At 34.4% G+C, this 19,891-nt stretch overlaps 1 protein-coding gene across 3 annotated transcripts in view; it reads left to right on the top strand.

Moving 5' to 3' along the window:
- LOC122836021 (anoctamin-1-like) overlaps positions 1-19,891 on the top strand; it is a 45,490-nt gene that overhangs the window by 15,285 nt on the left and 10,314 nt on the right. For 2 of the 3 annotated variants that reach the window (XM_044125633.1, XM_044125636.1), the window contains exons 9-14: positions 2-66; positions 2,255-2,389; positions 16,644-16,804; positions 16,912-16,994; positions 17,715-17,726; positions 19,463-19,537. In XM_044125633.1, the coding sequence (XP_043981568.1) occupies positions 2-66; positions 2,255-2,389; positions 16,644-16,804; positions 16,912-16,994; positions 17,715-17,726; positions 19,463-19,537 (531 nt within the window). The remainder of the gene's footprint in view (position 1; positions 67-2,254; positions 2,390-16,643; positions 16,805-16,911; positions 16,995-17,714; positions 17,727-19,462; positions 19,538-19,891) is intronic. The other variant, XM_044125635.1, reaches the window with a different exon arrangement.

Below are 19,891 nucleotides of genomic sequence, written 5' to 3'. Positions count from 1 at the left end.
GCTTTTGTACGAGGAGTGGGCAAACTACAGTGTCTTTTATAAGTACCAGCCCATTGGACTTGTTCGGTAAGCAAACATTTTCTTTTTCAGGTTTTTAGCTTCTGCACTGGGATTTGACTGCATAAGGCAGATTATGTATTGTATACTAACAAAGTTGTTGGTCGTAGATATTTTATATTATAAGGGTAAAGGAAGCAACACTCAAGAAAGAGGAAAGAAGCATTTAAAATCAGTTGTCCACTATATCTTTATTGAACAATGTCTCTTCCATTTGGATCATCTGACAATGTATAGATCATAATTTTATCACAATGTTAGTCCTAGTTTATTCATTTTCAGTTTCAGTCAATGTTAGGTAAGTCAGCTTGAAACAATTCCTGGATTATTACTTTGCTTACTTCAAAAGGGTTAGGGTTGAGCTGTGCAAAACGGTTGGGCCAACCAACCAGCACCTTCAATAATGAAACTCCTCCCAGGAGCTGCAGTTTCAAAGCTTCCGAGTTTTCGTCTCACAGAACAGCCCTCTCTCTGACATTACCACAGATAGAGGTTCCCTAACGACCGTTTCACTTACAAAAAATATTTTTATCTTTGAGGAAAATTGAAAATAAAGTACAACTTATTGTTCGTGTCCAGTGGTCCCCCGAACCACTGGTGGTTTCTCAGGGTTCTACATGTAGACAAGGTACTGCATGCTGTGATGTGGGATCAAGGTGAGATGCATAAAGTTAGCTCACCAAAGATTTTTTTTTATATAATAATAGATAAATAGCTTACAATTGTGTCACTCAAAAGAAAATCTGAAGATATTGGTGGATAGATTCTCAGGATCAGTTGCAGAACTTTTACTTTTCAAAATTATTATAACACGTACCATGTGACCAACATGCAGATCTAGATGTGTGGCTGTGCTGAGTGCAATATGATGCTGACGAGGCGGCGAGCAGCGCTGTGCCCCATGATGACTAACTGCATCTTAATACCTAAATTAAAATTATTTATGTTGAACTACCTACTGGCTGAAAGAAAATGTTTGTCTTTGCCAAACAATGGTTCTTAATTAGTAGTAGACCTAAAATGTTATTAGTGCACAGAGCAGTTGTAAAAAAGAACTTTTTTGATTTCCATGTGTTTGATACCATTGTAAAGCTTAGAATCCACACTTTCAAAATCAGTAAATAACTCAAAACACCCAGAGTAGAGTTGGTGATGGTTTTAGTTGGAGTGGTTACATTTACTAAACAATGCTACCCTTTACTTTAGGATGAGGAAAAACAATAAGTTAAGAGACTAATGCTTTCAATTCAGGTTGTGTTCATTAACATGTCCATTGGTTGGCAATTTTAAAAAAATTAGTCCTTGAGGATTGTTTTAGTTCTTTATATTCCATCAGCATGTTGGAGAAAAGTTTGTCACTGTTGTTTTCTTTGACTTTTGAACATGCTACTTTTAAATTGCCTCTCTTTCGGAAACTCTGGAAACTTACTACAACTGATTTTAAACATTATCATTCTGGTTCATGCAACATAAGTACTTCACAGCTCCACTTTATAGATCCAACTACATTTTCTAAAACATATCACCAAATGCTATCATTGTGATTTTCTCTGATCCTTATTTGATGCCATAAATTCCCATATATTAAAAATAGACTCTAAAAGCAATTAGAGTTGCTTTTGAAACATCATAAATTAAACATTAGTCAACATTCTGATGTGTTGACTACGACTTTGAATTTTTGGGATTTTATGACATAAAGCACTTTGAACTGCCTCTCTGCTGAAATGTGCTGTACAAATAAACTTGACTTGACTATTATTATGTTGAGATTTTCCTTCAAGATAAGTTTTTCCTGTCACATCAGATGCAAAGCTGTACTTGGAGCATTTCACTGCAGTGAAAGAATATTCCATTCTATTCTTAAAAGCACATTTGTTACCACTGTGCTTTTTCATTTTCTTTTTTTTTTTTTTTTTTTTTTTGGGGGGGGGGGGGGAGAAAAAGGAGAAACTCTAATTCCATTTGATTGAGTGGCTTTCCAAGTAAGCAGGAAAATCTAATAATTCACACATATTGACTTTTTTGGTTGTTATTTTTATTATTGAAGTTTGAGGTCTATGGAAACAAAACATGGCCCTATAAGGGTTGTGTTCAACTGTTATAATGCAACCTCCACTTTTGTATTTTTAATGAGCAAATACAGAACTATGTGAAAAGTCACTAAATATAATTATTTCTACTTTCTGTCATGTAGGAAATATTTTGGTGAGAAGATTGGCCTTTACTTTGCCTGGTTGGGCCTTTATACCCAGATGCTTATTCCTGCATCCCTAGTGGGGGTCATTGTGTTTCTCTATGGATGTGCAACAGTTGATGACAATATACCAAGGTAAGCTCAAATGGACTCTAAATATGTTGATAAAGAATTACACAATGAAGGATACGTTAGAAGGTCACATATAGTACGGTATGGGAGATAGTTTGATCATGAATATAGTGGAAGGAAGTTGCTGCTGACATTTTGAAAAATAATCTTTGGAATGATGATTTGGCCGCCACCTGCCCTGCTGCTTTACCACCATCAAACTGGTTTTAGTGCCAAGTCAGTGCTAGTTGTTGGGAATCAATCTTTATAGCTTGTGTAATTACTAATAATTATAATTAATGATTATCTATTAATTAAATTATTAATAAAGTTAGAGTTTCTATAGTTGAATGGGATGATTGTCCAAACATGCCAGTCTCATGCCAGAATTAGTTCACCTCTGCCAGATGAGCACATACTCATCACACAGACATCAAAATGATCACACACACTTTATTAACAAAATAGCTCAACGATATAGTAAAAAGGTTCCATCAATACACTGTAAAACATTTGAGCTGCATTTAGTTGTATCTTCTATCTTCTACTCTTTAGACAAATAAATTTAGCAAGTTTTTGAAATGTGTGTATTTTGAAAAATAAACTTACAGTAAGTTGTGTTAACTTTTTTTAATTAATTCTGTCAAACCTCAAAGAGTTTATTGAACTAGGGTTTTTGGTTAGCAAAAGAAGAAAAAGACAGGAGTGGGAACTACTTCCCCAGAGTGTTTAGCGGCATAACTTTGTATCCTGTGTTGCACCGTGAGTGAGATGGAAGTGTATTACATTGATGTGACGCTTGTGCGACAGTTTGCAAACTTTGAGATTAATGTTCTGTACACACTAAATGTTTTTGAGAAAAATTATTGTGATGGTTTTTAATATTCAATGTCAGGTGAGAAATTTTGTTCATGCAATTTGAAACAAGAATTTAATTCATATTGTGAGAAAAATAATAGAGAAATGTGTGCTGTCTAAGTAGGTTAGGGCAGCTTTTTCTTGCACATTGTGAAATAATTATTTGTCAAGATTAATGAGCTTAAGAAACAATGTTCAGACAATTTTTCTCTTGTTGCTAATTCAACTTCAACTTTAATTTAAAAACCAATACAATCTTCTTATTGATTTAAGTTGCATTTTCAAGAGAGGAGGTGGACTTTCATTTCCAACGTAAACCACCTTCAAATATTTTACAGTGTACCTACTTTAATTTTCCATTTATGTGTAACTGCTAAGCAAAAGAAGAAAAAAAAACAACAATAAAATCAAATAGTTAGAAAATTATGATTAAATTAAATGGAATACTGAAAAATTGGCTAACGTATTAAGTCTTCAATTAATTCATAATTAACAATAGTAGAATATCTGAAAACAACAATGCAGAAAAGTACAATTCATCACAGACCAACATGACTCCATCAGAGAGAAAGTCAGGGTAGAGGAAACAGGGGAGGGGCGAGAGGGGCCGATGTCACATGGAGATGATGTCCAGACCCAGACAGAAACTGCTACTTTAGACAAAGAACCATAAAAAACCTGACCATGTGGCCAGGCCTAGCTTTAAAGCTAGACAAAGGAAAATGTGGCTTCTGGACTCTTTACTGTATGAGAACTGCATGACCATGTGAGAGGAAAAGAGAGGGTGAGAGAAGAGGAGGGAGAAGAAAAACCTGCTTCTGCTTGTTATTCAAAGCCTTTCTTAGATACCATCGTTCCAACACATGGCAACTTTCACAAGAGAAGATCGTCTGAATTGCACAGCATACAATCAACAACTAATAAGTGAAAAGCATTAAGCCAAAAATACAAAAAGACAGTTTGATTTTACTAAGTTATTATCACAGCCTCAACATTATAGTAAAAATGTGTCATCCATACACTGTAAAACAAAGCTTGAAGATAATGTCCTGTTCACACTGGATGTGTGAACAGGACATAAGGGATTTGAATGCAACTTTATTATGAACTGATTAGTCTCAAAGTACATTGAAGAGATGTCCAGGGACTGATCCAAAGGAAGAGTTCAGTTGCTGGATGGCTCTCTTGGGAGAACTGATGGTTCTCTTGCTGGGTTGGGGACCAAATGTGGAAACTGTGAGTCAGCCTACTGTCGAGGCGACTCCCAAAGGACTTCTGCAGTGCCAAGGTTTTCCCCCAGAAGACTAGCTTAGCCCAGTGGAAGGGGTGCTAGAGAAGGCCACCAGTCACCCCAGAGTGTTTTTGTGTTTGAAAAAGGTTAGAAATTGAGAAATTTGAGAACTAAAACATCAACAACAAAGATACAATATAGCAGTGCACTAAATAAATCTAGCCTTTCTGTACATCAAATATGATTATCCTTTTTTAAAATATATAGAATCAGGGCCGTGCAGAGACCTTTGGAGGGGCAGGGGCTCAAATTTAAAAAAGGGGCACATTGAACAAAAACACTGTACAACAACATACCAACAACCCATATTAATCAACAATCTAACTGGGTCCTACTACATCATTGCCATCACATAGGGAAATCCAAAGTAAATATAGTCTGAAAATTCCCCAACAGGTATAAAGTTTCTGTTTCTGCTGCTGACAGTCCTGGAGGGCTGAGTTGATCTGAGACAGTAGCTCCTCTGATCAGAGGAGAGAAAGTCTCTGGTTATGAAGTTATGAAATAAGCAAAATTGCTGCCATTTTACTAATTAAGCCCCAATGATATCTATTTAACTTGTAGAACAACCTGGATGCAGAGTGATTTATAGATCTAAAGAGCTCAAAGGGGTTAACTCTATATAATAGTTTGATGTTAGCACCTTTGAGACCTAGAATTATAAGACTGGAATATCAAGATAAAGAAAACTCAGTAGCTGCTGGTAGGGACCATTTAGGGGCCTCCAAACATTCAGGGGCCTCCAGACACTCAGGGGCCCCTAGAAATGGTTTAATTGCAACACAGACCATAGAACTAAACGTGTAGCATTATTTATAGAGAATGACAATGTTATTATATTTTATTCAATGCATTCAGCTGAGAAAAATAAATAATACATTTAGGATTTAATTAGGAAGTTTACTTTGTAAAAGTTTAAAGAATCATCTTGATAGTTTGATTGTTGTGTTACCATGGCTACAATATGGTGTAATCAATATGGTGTAATCCCCCCTCTTCCCCCACCCCCCTCTGCAGGTGCCTCACATATCTTACAATACTTAAGAATCGTCACTTTGGTGAATTTTACAGAAAAGTTAGTTTGTTTTATTTTAATAATTGATGGTAAAACAGAAATTGAACATAAAAGTAAAAATCTGATTTATGCTCTATGACAGTTTATTACCAGAAAAAGAAGAAAATGCTCATTTCTTAGCACCTGCTTATATCCTTAGAAAACAAATTTGGAGTTGGTAAACTTTGCAAAACTAACATATCTAATGTTTACATTGAGGCCTTGGTTACCAGAAACCGCTGTAATTTCTTAACAACAGCTTAACAACAAATATTGTTATTGTTTAAAAAACATAAGATTTCCTCTGCTCTTTTAAAATACTACTCATCTTATTCTACTTAAGAATTGTCAAGTTGGAGAATTTTGGAGAAAAGTGAAAATGTTTTATTTGCCATTAATGGGACACAGACTTTATAACAAAAGTAAAAATCTTATTTATACTTTATGGCAGTTTGTTACCAGAAAAAGAAAAAATGCTCATCTATTAGCACCAAATTAATAAGTAATATTATTGTTTATAAAATATAAGTTCTTTTTAAATACTGCTTATATGCTTAGACAACAAATTTAGAGTTGGTAAACTTTGATAAAATAATATAAGTAATGTTTACATTGTGGCCTTGGTTACCAGACAACGCTTTCATCTCTTAGCAACAGATTAGCAATAAATACTGTTATTGTTCAAAAAACATTATATTTTCTCTGCTCTTTTAAAATACTACTCATCTTATTCTACTTAAGAATTGTCACGTTGGTGAATTTTGGAGAAAAGTGAAAATGTTTTTTTTTGCCATTAATGGTACACAGACATTGAACACAAAAGTAAAATTCTTATTTATACTTCGTGGCAGTTTACCAGAAAAAGAAGAAACGATCATCTCTTAACACCAAATCAATAAGTAATAATAAAGTTTAGAAAATATAAGTTATTTTGAAACACTGCTTATATGCTTAGACAACACAATTAGTGTTGGGAAACTTTGCAAAACTAAAATATCTAATGTTTACATTGTGGCCCTTGGTTACCAGAAAACGCTGAAATCTCTTAGCAACAGCTTAACAACAAATATTGTTATTGTTCAAAAATCAGTAGAATTCCTCTGCTCTTTTGAAATACTATGTATCTTATAATACTTAAGATTCGTCACGTTGGTGAATTTTACAGAAATTTTAATTTTATTTAATTTTTTAATCATTGATGTTATACTATAAAACAGAAATTCAGCACAAAAGTAAAAATATGATTTATACTTCATGGCAGTTTGTTACCAGAAAAAGAAAAAAGGCTCATGTATTAGCACCAAATTAATAAGGAATATTATGGTTTATAAAATATAAGTTCTTTTGAAATACTGCTTATATGCTTAGACAACAAATTTAGAGTTGGTAAACTTTGAAAAACAAAAATATCTAATGTTTACATTGTGGCCTTGGTTACCAGACAACGCTGTCATCTCTTAGCAACAGCGTAGCAGCAAATATTATTATTCAAAAACATAAGATATTCTCTGCTCTTTTAAAATACTACTCAACTTATTCTACTTAAGAATTGTACAATTGGTGAATTTTGGAGAATTTGAAAATGTTTTTTTTCGCCATTAATTTTACACAGACATTGATCACAAAAGTAAAATTCTGATTTGTACTTTCTGGCCTTTTGTTACCAGAAAAAGAAAAAACACTCATCTCTTAACACAAAATTAATAAGTTATATTATTGTTTATAAAATATAAGTACTTTTTAAATACTGCTTATATGCGTAGACAACAAATTTAGAGTTTGTAAACTTTGCAAAACTAAAATATATAATGTTTACATTATGGCCCTTGGTTACCAGACAACGCTGTCATCTCTTAGCAACAGCTTAGCAACAAATATTGTTATTGTTCAAAAAACATAAAATTTCCTCTGCTCTTTTAAAATACTATTCAGCTTATTATACTTAAGAATTGTCAACTTGATGAAATTTGGAGAAAAATTTAAATGTTTTTTTATTTATTTTTTTACCATTAATGGTACACAGACATTGAACACAAAAGTAAAAATCTTATTTCAACTTCATGGCAGTTTGTTACCACAAAAAAACGCTCATCTCTTAGCACCAAATTAATAAGTAATATTATTGTTTATAAAATATAAGTTCTTCTTAAAAACTGCTTATATGCTTAGACAACAAATTTAGAGTTGGTAAACTTTGAAAAACTAAAATATGTAATGTTTACATTGTGGCCTTGGTTACCAGCATCTCTTAGGAACAGCTTATGTAGCGTAGTTGAATCTGCGTTGTGTCTTTTTGATAAATAATAGCCGGACAACAGCTGATCTGATGGTACTTTTAATGCTCCTGCATTCAAATAGAAAATAGTATTTCAGAACAGGCTTTATTGTCACAGTGCTCCACAGCGCCTTCTCCCACGGAATCCAAACAAAAAGAGCGACAGAGAGCGTCTGAAAACCCTTAACAAACTATAATGGTATCACCCGTTAACTTGTCTTTTAAAATGCTAAACTGACACTCAAAACAATAATCTATGAACTCAATATGTTCAACAGTAAAGACGATAATTTGCATTTTCATTCACAAAACATAAAATTTTAATAAAAATAATAATTCTGAAACAGGAAGTTACCCGCTGTTCCGCAATGGATTTGCCGACTTTTCAAAATAAAAACTGCAAGTGCTCATATAATTTCCTACCGGAATAGCTTCTCTTTTTACAATCTAGTGTAATAACATCACACTGCTACACTTAGCAACAAATATTGTTATTGTTCTACAAACATACGATTTCCTCTGCTCTTTTGAAATATTACTCACCTTATTCTACTTAAGAATTGTCAAATTGGTGAATTTTGGAGAATTTGAAATTGTTTTTTTTGTTGTTTTTTTTGCCATTAATGGTACACAGATATTGAACACAAAAGTAAAAATGTTATTTAAACTTCATGGCAGTTTGTTACCACAAAAAAACGCTCATCAATTAGCACCAAATTAATAAGTAATATTATGGTTAGTGTACTGCTGCAGGAACAGTGATGTCATGGGGACAAAGATCATGACATCACTCATGACATAGTGATGTCATAGACAATGACTTTGACATAGTCAGTGACCCTGTCTGTGTCAAAGTCATTGAGTTCCAAGAGTTCCAAGGTCGGATTGCTTTCTGTAATTATACGTTTGTAGAAGGATTGCTATCCAAAAACAAAACGAAAATGAGACGTTCAATACAAGAATGGCAGACCATGGAGGATGAATTAACTAACGATGATCCTCAATCCCAAAAGAACCTCATGAAAAATGAGGATGAAAGAGCCAGAGACACAACACGGCGATCCATAATGCCAGAGGACAACCAGACAGAAAACTCTCCGTCCAAAGAGAGAGTCCAACAAGCTGAAAAAGATTTACGGAAACAGCAACAGAACACATATCAGCTGAAGAAGGAAATTAAATTGCTGGAGGTTAAAAATTTTAAACTTTCCAACAACTTTAAAGGGATTTCCGCTAAATTTCTGGAAAGTGTAACTAGGATTGAGGAACTAGAAGGTCAGTTAAAAAACATGGAACAAGCTCTTGCAGAGAAGACATATTCTCTCATGGCTGAAACTGCACGGAGGCGCGACTTGTCTGAGAAAGTGGCAGGACTGAAAGTGTACAGAGATCGAGCCCTTGATGCAGAAAAACAGGTGAAAGAGCTTAAAGACGACAATCAAAGATTGAAAATACAGCTAGATGCGTCTCAGCTAAAAGCAATGACATCTAGAAATGAATCAGAGAGCCTGAAAGCTGAGCTTAAAATGCAGTCTGATATATTGAAAACTAAAGAGAACACAATTGACAATTTTAAGATTGTCTTGGATGCAAAGCAAAAGATAATTGATGCTCAGAAGGAGGAGATTAAGAAACAACGCAAAGTTGCACAAGAGACAGAAATGGAGGCAAAAAGAAATCGCCAGAATGAAGAAACTTCAATGAAGCGACTAAAACACAAAGATGACGAAAATCTGAGCCTACGAAAGGAAATCACGTCACTACACAAGTCTTTGCATGATTTTGACAGGAAGATGTCAAAACAAGAGTCGAAATACCAAGTCCTCCAGGAGAAATGTGAACGTGCTCAAACAGAAAAAGCAAACCTACAGAAAAAATATCAAAAACTAAAAACTTCTGCAGCAAATCTTGAGAAAGAGATTGTTGAAACCCAGACACTCCTGGAAAAGTCCAAGCAAGAGACTCAATTTTTTAAGCATCAGGTGGAGCAGGTCAAGATAAAGCTGGTTGACACGACAGACAACAGCAAGGAAAATAAAATCAAATTTGAAAAGGACCTCCTGCGTACACGGGAAGATTATATGAAACTGAAAACGCAGAGAGAAGACGCTCTGACAAAAAACAGAAGAGCTGCAGAAGTACTTCTCAGCAATAACAGAAAAATTGGAATACAGGTTGATATCATTCGTGAACAGGAATGCAAGATCGTAGAACTAACTAAGGAAGTTCTGCGACTCCATGCAAATGAGCAGAAATTCAAAATGGTTAAAGAAACGTATTCTAAGGTGCAAAGGCTGGGGTTAAAGGAGGAGAATGGAGATATTATACTTCTCCCAGACACGGACAAGAAAACGGATAAACTCACAATGCTTCGCAATGAGAACCGCAGATTGTCCACAAAACTGAAAGAGAAAGTGACAGAAATTGAAAATCTAAAGCTTGAGGAGGCGAATCTCCAGAATATGATGAAGTGTCTCAAGTCTAAGTTAGACCATGTGCCGGAAGATGTAATGCTTCAAGTTCAGGAGAGTCAGACCACCATCAAAGCTCTTAGAAGACAGAAAAAAGCACTAGAGGCAGAGGTAACTACATATCTCACAAAAATTAAAATGCAAGAAATCAACATCAGTGAGTTGAGAAATAAAATTGCAGAGATCTCATTTTCAAAGAAAGATAAATTTCCACCAATTCAGTCACAAAATATCAGACTGAAACCTGAGGACTCAGACACAAAGTCTACGACTAAACCCCGAAACACTGGTTTTTTGCCGCCTCTTCTAATCAATTCATTAGAAAATGCAAAGATGTAGGCAGGATCTCAGTGTTTGAGGGAGGGTCCTCCAGGACATGTGGGAAGATTTTTGACAGAGGGAGAATTTTATTGATTTTTTAGGAGGGGTGGTCGACCCTCATTATTTGGGGTGGGTCCTACAGGACATATCAGATTTTATGGGTAGATTTTGGTCAGGGGGACCATTGTATTGACTTTTCAAGAGTGTGGTCAATTCTTAGTGTTGGGGTGGGGGTCCTGCAGGATATGTTGGGGTAAAATTGGTCAATGTGGATAGATTTTTGACAAGGGGACCATTTTATTGACTTTTCAGGAGGGGTGGTCGACCCTCATTATTTGGGGTGGGTCCTGCAGGATATATCAGGTTTTATAGGTAGATTTTGGTCAGGGGGACCATCGTATTGACATTTCAAGAGTGTGGTCAATGCTTAGTGTTGGGGTGGGGGTCCTGCAGTATATGTTGGGGTAAAATTGCTTCTCACTGAATTCAATTGGAAAGTGTGTCCAAACTTTTGGTCTGTACTGTATATATAAGTCATATAAACATAGCTTATATATGCATAGCATTTATGAGCTATGCTTATATATATGCTACATATGATAGCATATATGTAGCATATATGTAGCATATATGGTACCATATATGCTATCATATATGCTACATATATGATAGCATATATGTAGCATATATGCTACATATATGCTATCATATGTAGCATATATGCTACATATATGATAGCATATATGCTACATATACCATATATGCTACCATATATGTAGCATATATGGTAGCATATATGTAGCATATGTAGCATATATGTAGCATATATGCTACATATATGCTATCATATGTAGCATATATGCTACATATATGATAGCATATATGCTACATATACCATATATGCTACCATATATGTAGCATATATGGTAGCATATATGTAGCATATGTAGCATATATGTAGCATATGCCCCATATATGCTAGCATATGCTACATATATGTAGCATATGTACATATATGTAGCTACATATAGCTACATATACATAGCATATATGTAGCTACATATATAAGCTACATATATATAAGCATAGGATATATAAGCATAGCATATATGAGCTATGCTTATATATGCTAGTGACTTCTACAGCACAGACACTCAAAAATGGCATATTATTTGCAGATAATTAATTCGTTTTCAAAATAGTTTTTTAGACCAATTAGGTGAAATTGGATAATTTCCACGGCACACCTGACGATCACTGCCGCGGCACAGTGGTTGAAAAACACTGGTTTATAAAATATAAGTTCTTTTTAAGAACTGCTTATATGCTTAGAAAACAAATTTAGAGTTGATAAAATTTGAAAAACTAAAATATGTAATACTTACATTGTGGCCCTTTGTTACCAGACAACGCTGTCATCTCTTAGCAACAGCTTAACAACAAATATTGTTATTTTTCAAAAAACATAAGATTTCCTCTGCTCTTTTAAAATACTATTCATCTTATTCTACTTAAGAATTGTCAAATTGGTGAATTTTGGAAAATAGTGAAAATGTTTTTTTACCATTAGTGGTACACAGACATTGAACACAAAAGTAAAATTCTGATTTATACTTTGTGGCAGTTTACCAGAAAAAGAAAAAATACTCATCTATTAGCACCAAATTAACAAGGAATAATATTGTTTATAAAGTATAAGTTCTTTTGAAATACTGCTTATATGCTTAGACACCACATTTAGAGTTGGGAAACTTTGCAAAACTAAAATATGTAATGTAATGTAATGTTTACATTGTGGCCCTTTGTTACCAGAAAAAACATAAGTTTTCCTCTGCTATTTTAAAATACTACTCATTTCATTCTACTTAAGAATTGTTAAGTTGGTGAATTTTGGAGAAAAGTGAAAATGTTTTTTTACCTTTAATGGTACACAGACAGTGAATACAAAAGTAAAAATCTTATTTAAACTTCATGGCAGTTTGTTTCCAGAAAAAAGCACTTATCTCTTAGCACCAAATTAGTAAGTAATATTATGGTTCATAAAATATAAGTTATTTTTAAATACTGCTTATATGCTTAGACAACAAATTTAGAGTTGGTAAACTTTGAAAAACTAAAATATGTAATGTTTACATTGTGGCCTTGGTTACCAGACAACCCTGTCATCTTTTAACAACAGCTTAGCAACAAATATTGTTATTGTTCAAAAAACATTATATTTTCTCTGCTCTTTTAAAATACTACTCATCTTATTCTACTTAAGAATTGTCAAATTGGTGAATTTTGGAGAATTTGAAAATGTTTTTTTACCATTAATGGTACACAGACATTGATCACAAAAGTAAAAATCTGATTTTAAATTCATGGCAGTTTGTTACCAGTAAAAGAAAAATGCTCATCTATTAGCACCAAATTAATAAGGAATATTATTGTTTATAAAACCTAAGTTGTTTTGAAATACTGCTTTTTGCTTAGACAACAACTTTAGAGTTGGTAAACTTTGAAAAACTAAAATATGTAATGTTTCCATTGTGGCCTTGGTTACCAGAACACGCTGTCATTTCTTAGCAACAGCTTAACAACAAATATTGTTATTGTTCTAAAAACATAAGATTTCCTCTGCACTTTTAAAATACTACTCATCTGATTCTCCTTAAGAATGGTCAAGTTGGTGAATTTTTTGCCATTAATGGTACACAGACATTGATCACAACAGTAAAATTCTGATTTATACTTCGTGGCAGTTTGTTACCAGAAAAAGAAAAAGCACTCATCTCTTAACAAATTAATAAGTTACATTATTGTTTATAAAATCTAAGTTCTTTTGAAATACTAAGCTTATATGCTTAGACAAAAAATTTAGAGTTTTTAAACTTTGAAAAACTTAAATATGTAATGTTTACATTGTGGCCCTTGGTTACCAGACAACGCTGTCTCTTAGCAACTGCTTAACAAAAATTGATATTGTTCAAAAAACATAAGATTTCCTCTGCTCTTTTGAAATACTATGTATAGAATGTTTTATTATATCTAAACCTAGCTTAACCCTTCTTTGCTGTCACTGTTATCCTGGTGGCTCAACAGGCTTATAATACACTGGGGGAACCCTGGCAGTGCATTGGACATGGTGGGGGGCTTCCTAGGCCTCAGCTTCAAGAATTTAGAAGCCTGAGTCATGTAAAGAGATTCTTAAAAGTTCGCCAAGTTGGAGAAGTCCTTTTTCCAATCAACAGAATAAGAAGGGACACTGTGTGAGTGTGTGTCTTTGTTGGAGGTTGACTCCAAAGACAACTCTTATTTCTCCAGCTCACTCTTCCTTGCTGGTTGGAAGAACAGCATATCCATTGGAGGCCATCAAAGATGGTTAATGGAAGATGCCATTTAGCCTGAGTAAAAAGCCCAACATAGAACTTGATTAAATCTTTTTTTTTTCATTTGAAAGCTGAAAACACTGATTGGACCCAAAATTTGCATCTCTGGAATTTTTTAAAATTTGCTGAACCAAAGCAGAACTTCTTTCATCCAGAGTTGTAGGAGGGCTTATCCAGACCTACAATTACAGATGCACCAATTTTTATGTTAATTAAGACTGAAATAATTTTTCAACTTTCCTGTAAGATTAAAAATGTTTGAAATGTAATAATTTCTAAAATACAGAAGAAATTAGAAAATTTGTCATGCTGTCATAAACTTCTACTTCCATAGCTATAACAGTAGCAGAGGCTTTGCAGCCTGGTAGAGCTTATTTGTGGCATCTTAATGAAATTATCCGATTTTAAGCTGTCAAACATCCAACTAGTAGTAAAGGACAAGGAAAAAACGTTTTTTGTTTTTTTTGTTTGTTTTTTTTCAAGAGCATAAAACAATTCATTTATGGTGAGCTGCCATTTGCTCAGTGTGTCTCTACTAACTACCAATAAAAACACCACATTTGAGTTAGCTGATCATCTCCCTATTTACAACAATCCAAAATCATAACATTCATCAGAGAGTTAGTGACCACCTCTGGTTTCAGATTTCCCCTAATCTCACCATTAGCCATAGCTCTTTATTTCATAATGAGTTGAGATGCACTGAGGAGCAGATGATTGGCTCTTTTTTTGTGTAAATTTAATGAAATAGAATTAACATCAGCAAAGTTATTTCTATAGTGACTGGACAGAGTTAGTGATGAGACAACACTCATCAATAGACAATAAAAAAGTGAAAAAGAGGAAATGAAAAATGTTTGACAACAAGGTTTGATAAATCTGTCCTCCTCCATACCTGCTCCTCATCGTCTACAGGATGTTATGACTTACTGCCAGGTCAGTTTAGCAAACTAAGACGTACATTACATGAACTTAGAGGAAGCTGAATGGTTAAAAAAAAAAACCTAATAGAAAACAGACCTTCCTTTCTCATCACACCTGTCACAGTAATGGGGCTTAGGACATTGCTGATCTTATGACTGTAGTTTAGAATGTTGTAAAAAGAAACTTGGAAACAAATAGTTTACACCAGATCACAGTTATGAGAAAAAGAAACTGTATCAGAACGGAACCAGGTTCAGGATATTTCCCAACTTTAAAGGGAAGGATTAATCTGTTCTCACTTCTTACATTTATTATAGTTTTCCAATAATCTGATTTGTTGTATATAGTGGATAATTAATATGAACATATTCATTCTGAGTCATATGAGCTCATATGACTCAGTATGTAGTATACAGTCACACATTACCAAGTTTTGTTTTCTCATCATAAAACGACAACATGAAGATCATGTTTCGTTTATAGCAACTTACATGATTTGTGGATAACAGATGTAATTTGCAGCCATAAGTCCCTCATCAGGCTGAACTCAGACCTTCCCTTTTCTTTGTGCTTGCAGTTCCTCCAGTCCTCTGGAGGTGGAAAATATTTCACTTTTATTCTGGTTGAAGAACGGTGCTGGTCTTTGAGAATCAGACTCTTTTTGCCAAAGTAATAATTTACATAGCTACTTACATGTGGATGGTATGTGTGCAATGTGTGCAAACTGTAATGACTATTTGGTCCTTTGGGCATTTTCCGAGATGAGACTTTTTGTCGTTATACCGTCTTCACATGCAGACACACAAGCCAGTAGGAAGCAAAATCAGAACCATCTGACTGCCAGACAACTACCCTTCCAGTTGCCATCAGTGCTGACGTTTTGAGAGAGCTTTGTGAGTTACATGAACAGTTGAAGGGTTTTGTAAGAACACAATCCTTTAGTGAATCTGGCCAGTGTACACCAGAACAACATTTCTTTTACAGTATACAGCAACCAGCTGTAGAGTTTTTCTTTTCTCCCAGAAGCAAAAGTGAAAAGGTTTTGTCGAGACATCTCATCGACTGAATTATCAATTCAGCTAAATGCATCACGTCAGCTTTTTGTTCTACTGTAAGGGATGTTGGAGTGACCAGGATGTGTCCTTTACTTTAACTATAAAATAACAACCAAAAAAAAGTGAAGCAGGCCTTTATAGTTTCAATTGACTTCTGGTCTGAAATGGACTATCTGTTGTTGGAGGAGGATGTGCTTGACTGGAACAGACGAATTTAAAACGTAATTTTATTAGACAAAATTTTATAGGACTCTGATGCCATCAGATGTGAAGTAGTGCTAAAAAAAAAACCAAAGTGCTAAATAACAGTACTGCCCTGCCACCCATCAACAATGATTACAGCAATAATATTGCTGTAAAAGTTTTCACTTTTTTTGTTCTAGAATACGTCTTAGGATGACATAATTTTTAATATACTGTTAAACTACAATGTTCCAAAGAGGCCTTTTCACTGGTTTGTAGTTTAAACAACAAAAAACATAATGTGATGTATTTCATGTCATGATTTTTATGTCTCATATGTGTGTCGTGTACAATTTTGGAGTTATTACATCCTTTAACATTAGAATAAAGTAGTTTGAAGATCTTGGAGCTTAATGAGGTTTAGAAATCGACCTCGGAAGTAAAAGAAATGTGTTTTTCTGTGTTTGAATTCCAGCATGGAGATCTGTGATCCAAAGAACAACATCACCATGTGTCCCCTGTGTGACAGAGTGTGTAGCTACTGGAAACTCAGTACAGCATGTGGAACTGCTCGTGCCAGTCACCTGTTTGATAACCCAGCCACGGTTTTCTTTTCCATATTCATGGCGCTGTGGGGTGAGAAAACGAGTCTGAGTACAAGGCATCAAAAAATACAAAAATGTTTTTAATACCCTATTATGTCTACTGAGGTCCAACTTATTGCATGTCTAATATTCTTATAGCTGCCATGTTTATGGAGCACTGGAAGAGGAGGCAGATGAGACTAAACCATGAGTGGGACCTCACTGGGTTTGAAGAAGAAGAGGTGAGTCCATCTGTCTGGCTTTGTCTGCTTTAAAAAGGCTTTAAGTTCCTTTTCAGCAAATTATTGTTTAACTTTCTTAGAAGTTTATTTAAATCTCTTATTTTTTTTATCTAACATAATTGCTTGTTCTGTTTTTAGCCCTTAGTAACCCCTTGAGATCTCGTGATAAAAAGGGCATTATAGATATAAAAAAGTATTTTAAAGTCCTCCATATTTTTTCTAACCTGTTGTCAGCTAATCTTTGATAAAACAATGTGTCATGTGATGCTAATACAAATATTCATAGAGTGGTCTTTGAATCATCACTTTGTTCATCATTGAATTCTTTAGGCTGTCAATAATTTTCAGTTATTGCAGTAAGCTGTGTCTTTTTGTATTAGTAAGTTTTTGCCAATTTTCTGCCGCCCCAGTACACACATATAGGTGTATCAATGTTCACACTGTCCGGTTGAGAAAACAGTAAAGCCTTAAAAAGCAATCATTATTGTAACAGTTATATCTGATAAGAAGTTCTATTATGATCTGGGATTAATAAAAGAGCTTTCTGCTGCAGGTAAGATACTGACTGCTTTTACCTTGTCTATAAATGCCTAAAACAAATGGGAAGAAATGATGGCATTAGTGTGAATGTGTACTAAGATTTTTCTTGTTATACTTGACTGACAATCCTTTTTACCCTGTTGTTTTTTTGTTCTGTTTTTATGTGTTTGTTTTTTATAGGAAGCATTGAAGGTTTGGAAAACTTTCTTTCTGGTTACTAATTTTCTCTCTAGGTCAAGGTCACTCTGTACTACACAGCCTTTCTGCTACCACTGCAAGGCATTTTTCTTTAAAATCACCTTCTTTTCCAATCCAACAGTTTTCACTTTTTACACTTTATACAATGTAGAGTATTACAGCAAAACATATACACAGTCATGGTAAGGAAAAAGTACACCCTTTCTCAATTCAATTCTCAACATTTTATATAATATTTGTTCAACTAATGCATTTTTTTTTTATTGATACCAGCTTGGAAAGGTATCAACAACTACATGAAGTTGTACAAAACTTAGAACATTATTACTTGTTAAGCAGAGATGAAGCCAAAATTGAGAAAAGTTGTGATAAAAATTGTATCAAGTAAAAAATGTTTGGGGGCACTTTCTGTTTAAAAAATGCAATTTGAACTGATAATGTAGCACATTTATTATTACAATGACTGAGGACTGTGCCAGAATCAGAGGTAGGATGCTAGTCTACAGGGGAAGAGACAAACATTCTCTTACAATTAACAAAAAAAGGTCACAAAGTCATTTATAAACTAAAAATCAAAGATCACATGATCCAGTGTGTGCTCCTCATTTTGAGGAGGCCCTGTGTCAGTCCTACTGAAGTTAAATGACGCAATTAAGATGTAGATGTTTGTGAGAAAAATATGGACATCAAACTCATCTACAATTCATTTGTAGTTTGATGTTGTGAACAACAGGAGCTCACAGAACTATGTAAGAGAACCAGATACAGATTTAGCTGTACACTAAGATTTTAGGTTCCCCCTAAAATAAAAGTTTGACAGCTAAAAACACAAATCAGATTTGTAAGCAGTTAAACGTATTTGTATAACTAGCATACACTATTGCCAAGGTAAGTTAAAAGGGAAAAGAAAAGTTCAAAGGTGAGACACCGTTGCTGACACGAATAAAATGCCTAAATTCGACTACATAGTAAATTAGAAACTGCTTTGTGATCTGGAGTAAAAGGTCTTGGGGTTGGGATCATAAGACCCATAAAACTATACATTACTGACTCCCCAAAGAGGCAGAATGTTCTGGAGCAGATCGGGTCCTGCAATTAAGAGGGTCTACTTTGTTTGTACAATGACTGTGGCTACTCTATATTTCATATTTGTTCTAATTTTCTATATGGATTTGCAGCTTTTAACTTCTGAACTGTTTCTGTTAGTTCTTGTTCACATTCTCTTACCCTTCACACTGGTCGCAATTTGAGCATGGTTACATATGCTTCACAAACTGTTCTGGTCATCATTTACCCAAACAGGATTCAAGTTCTAGAGTTAAGATTTACCGCAATGCAACAGTTTTGAGAAAGTTCAGATTGCATCTCAAGAGTTCCAGGTGGCGCCGCAGCTGGTCTGTTGAACAATAATGAAAGTACTAAAAGAGTCTGTGGGTTTAGCTGCCAACTCTACAACAGTACAAAGCTCTAAAGTGACTTAAACAAACATGTTATTTTGAACAGCTCTTATCTGCCATGCTTTACATACCTACATGTCTATTACACTAACAGGAACTCTGATATGGCCTTCTGACATTTTGGTTTCTGATTAAGCTGTTAATCTGTAGGTTCTCTTAAAGAATCTTATTTCCTATCTTAAGATAAATATTATACTCAGTGATTACTCGAGCAAATAAACCTAACAAAATTAAATTTATTTCCATCATTTTTCATTTTGATCACCATCACAGGATCATCCCAGGGCTGAATATGAATTCAGAGTGATGCAGAAGTCCCTGAAGAAAGAAATAAAATCCCCACAGAAGGTAAAATAACAAGTTAAGAGTGTCAGTAAAGGATATCTGTCTTTCTGTGTGTTTGTGCGTGTTTATGTTCTGTTGCTGAATTGTTTGTAAAAGCCTCCGATTAAATCATATATTAAAATAAATAGCTGTATTAGTACCCTGTACTAATAGAAACATGGAGTAAAAATCCTTGTACTTTGATCATTGTGGCCTGTTGGAGGTAAACCTCTGCTGATCATCTCACTTCCAAAACTATCTGGGCCTCAAAACCCTCTGCAAACCTTCTTTCCATCATTTTCAAGTCACAGTATCTGCTGCCATCTACTGGTGTCACAACACATTCTGCAAAAAATGTTACTGACACAAAATTGGGCT

This window comes from Gambusia affinis, linkage group LG08, assembly GCF_019740435.1.
Source record: "Gambusia affinis linkage group LG08, SWU_Gaff_1.0, whole genome shotgun sequence".
Lineage (NCBI taxonomy): Eukaryota > Metazoa > Chordata > Actinopteri > Cyprinodontiformes > Poeciliidae > Gambusia > Gambusia affinis.
Note: the sequence above shows the minus strand (reverse complement) of the source record. Positions and strands in the feature narration are given on the sequence as shown.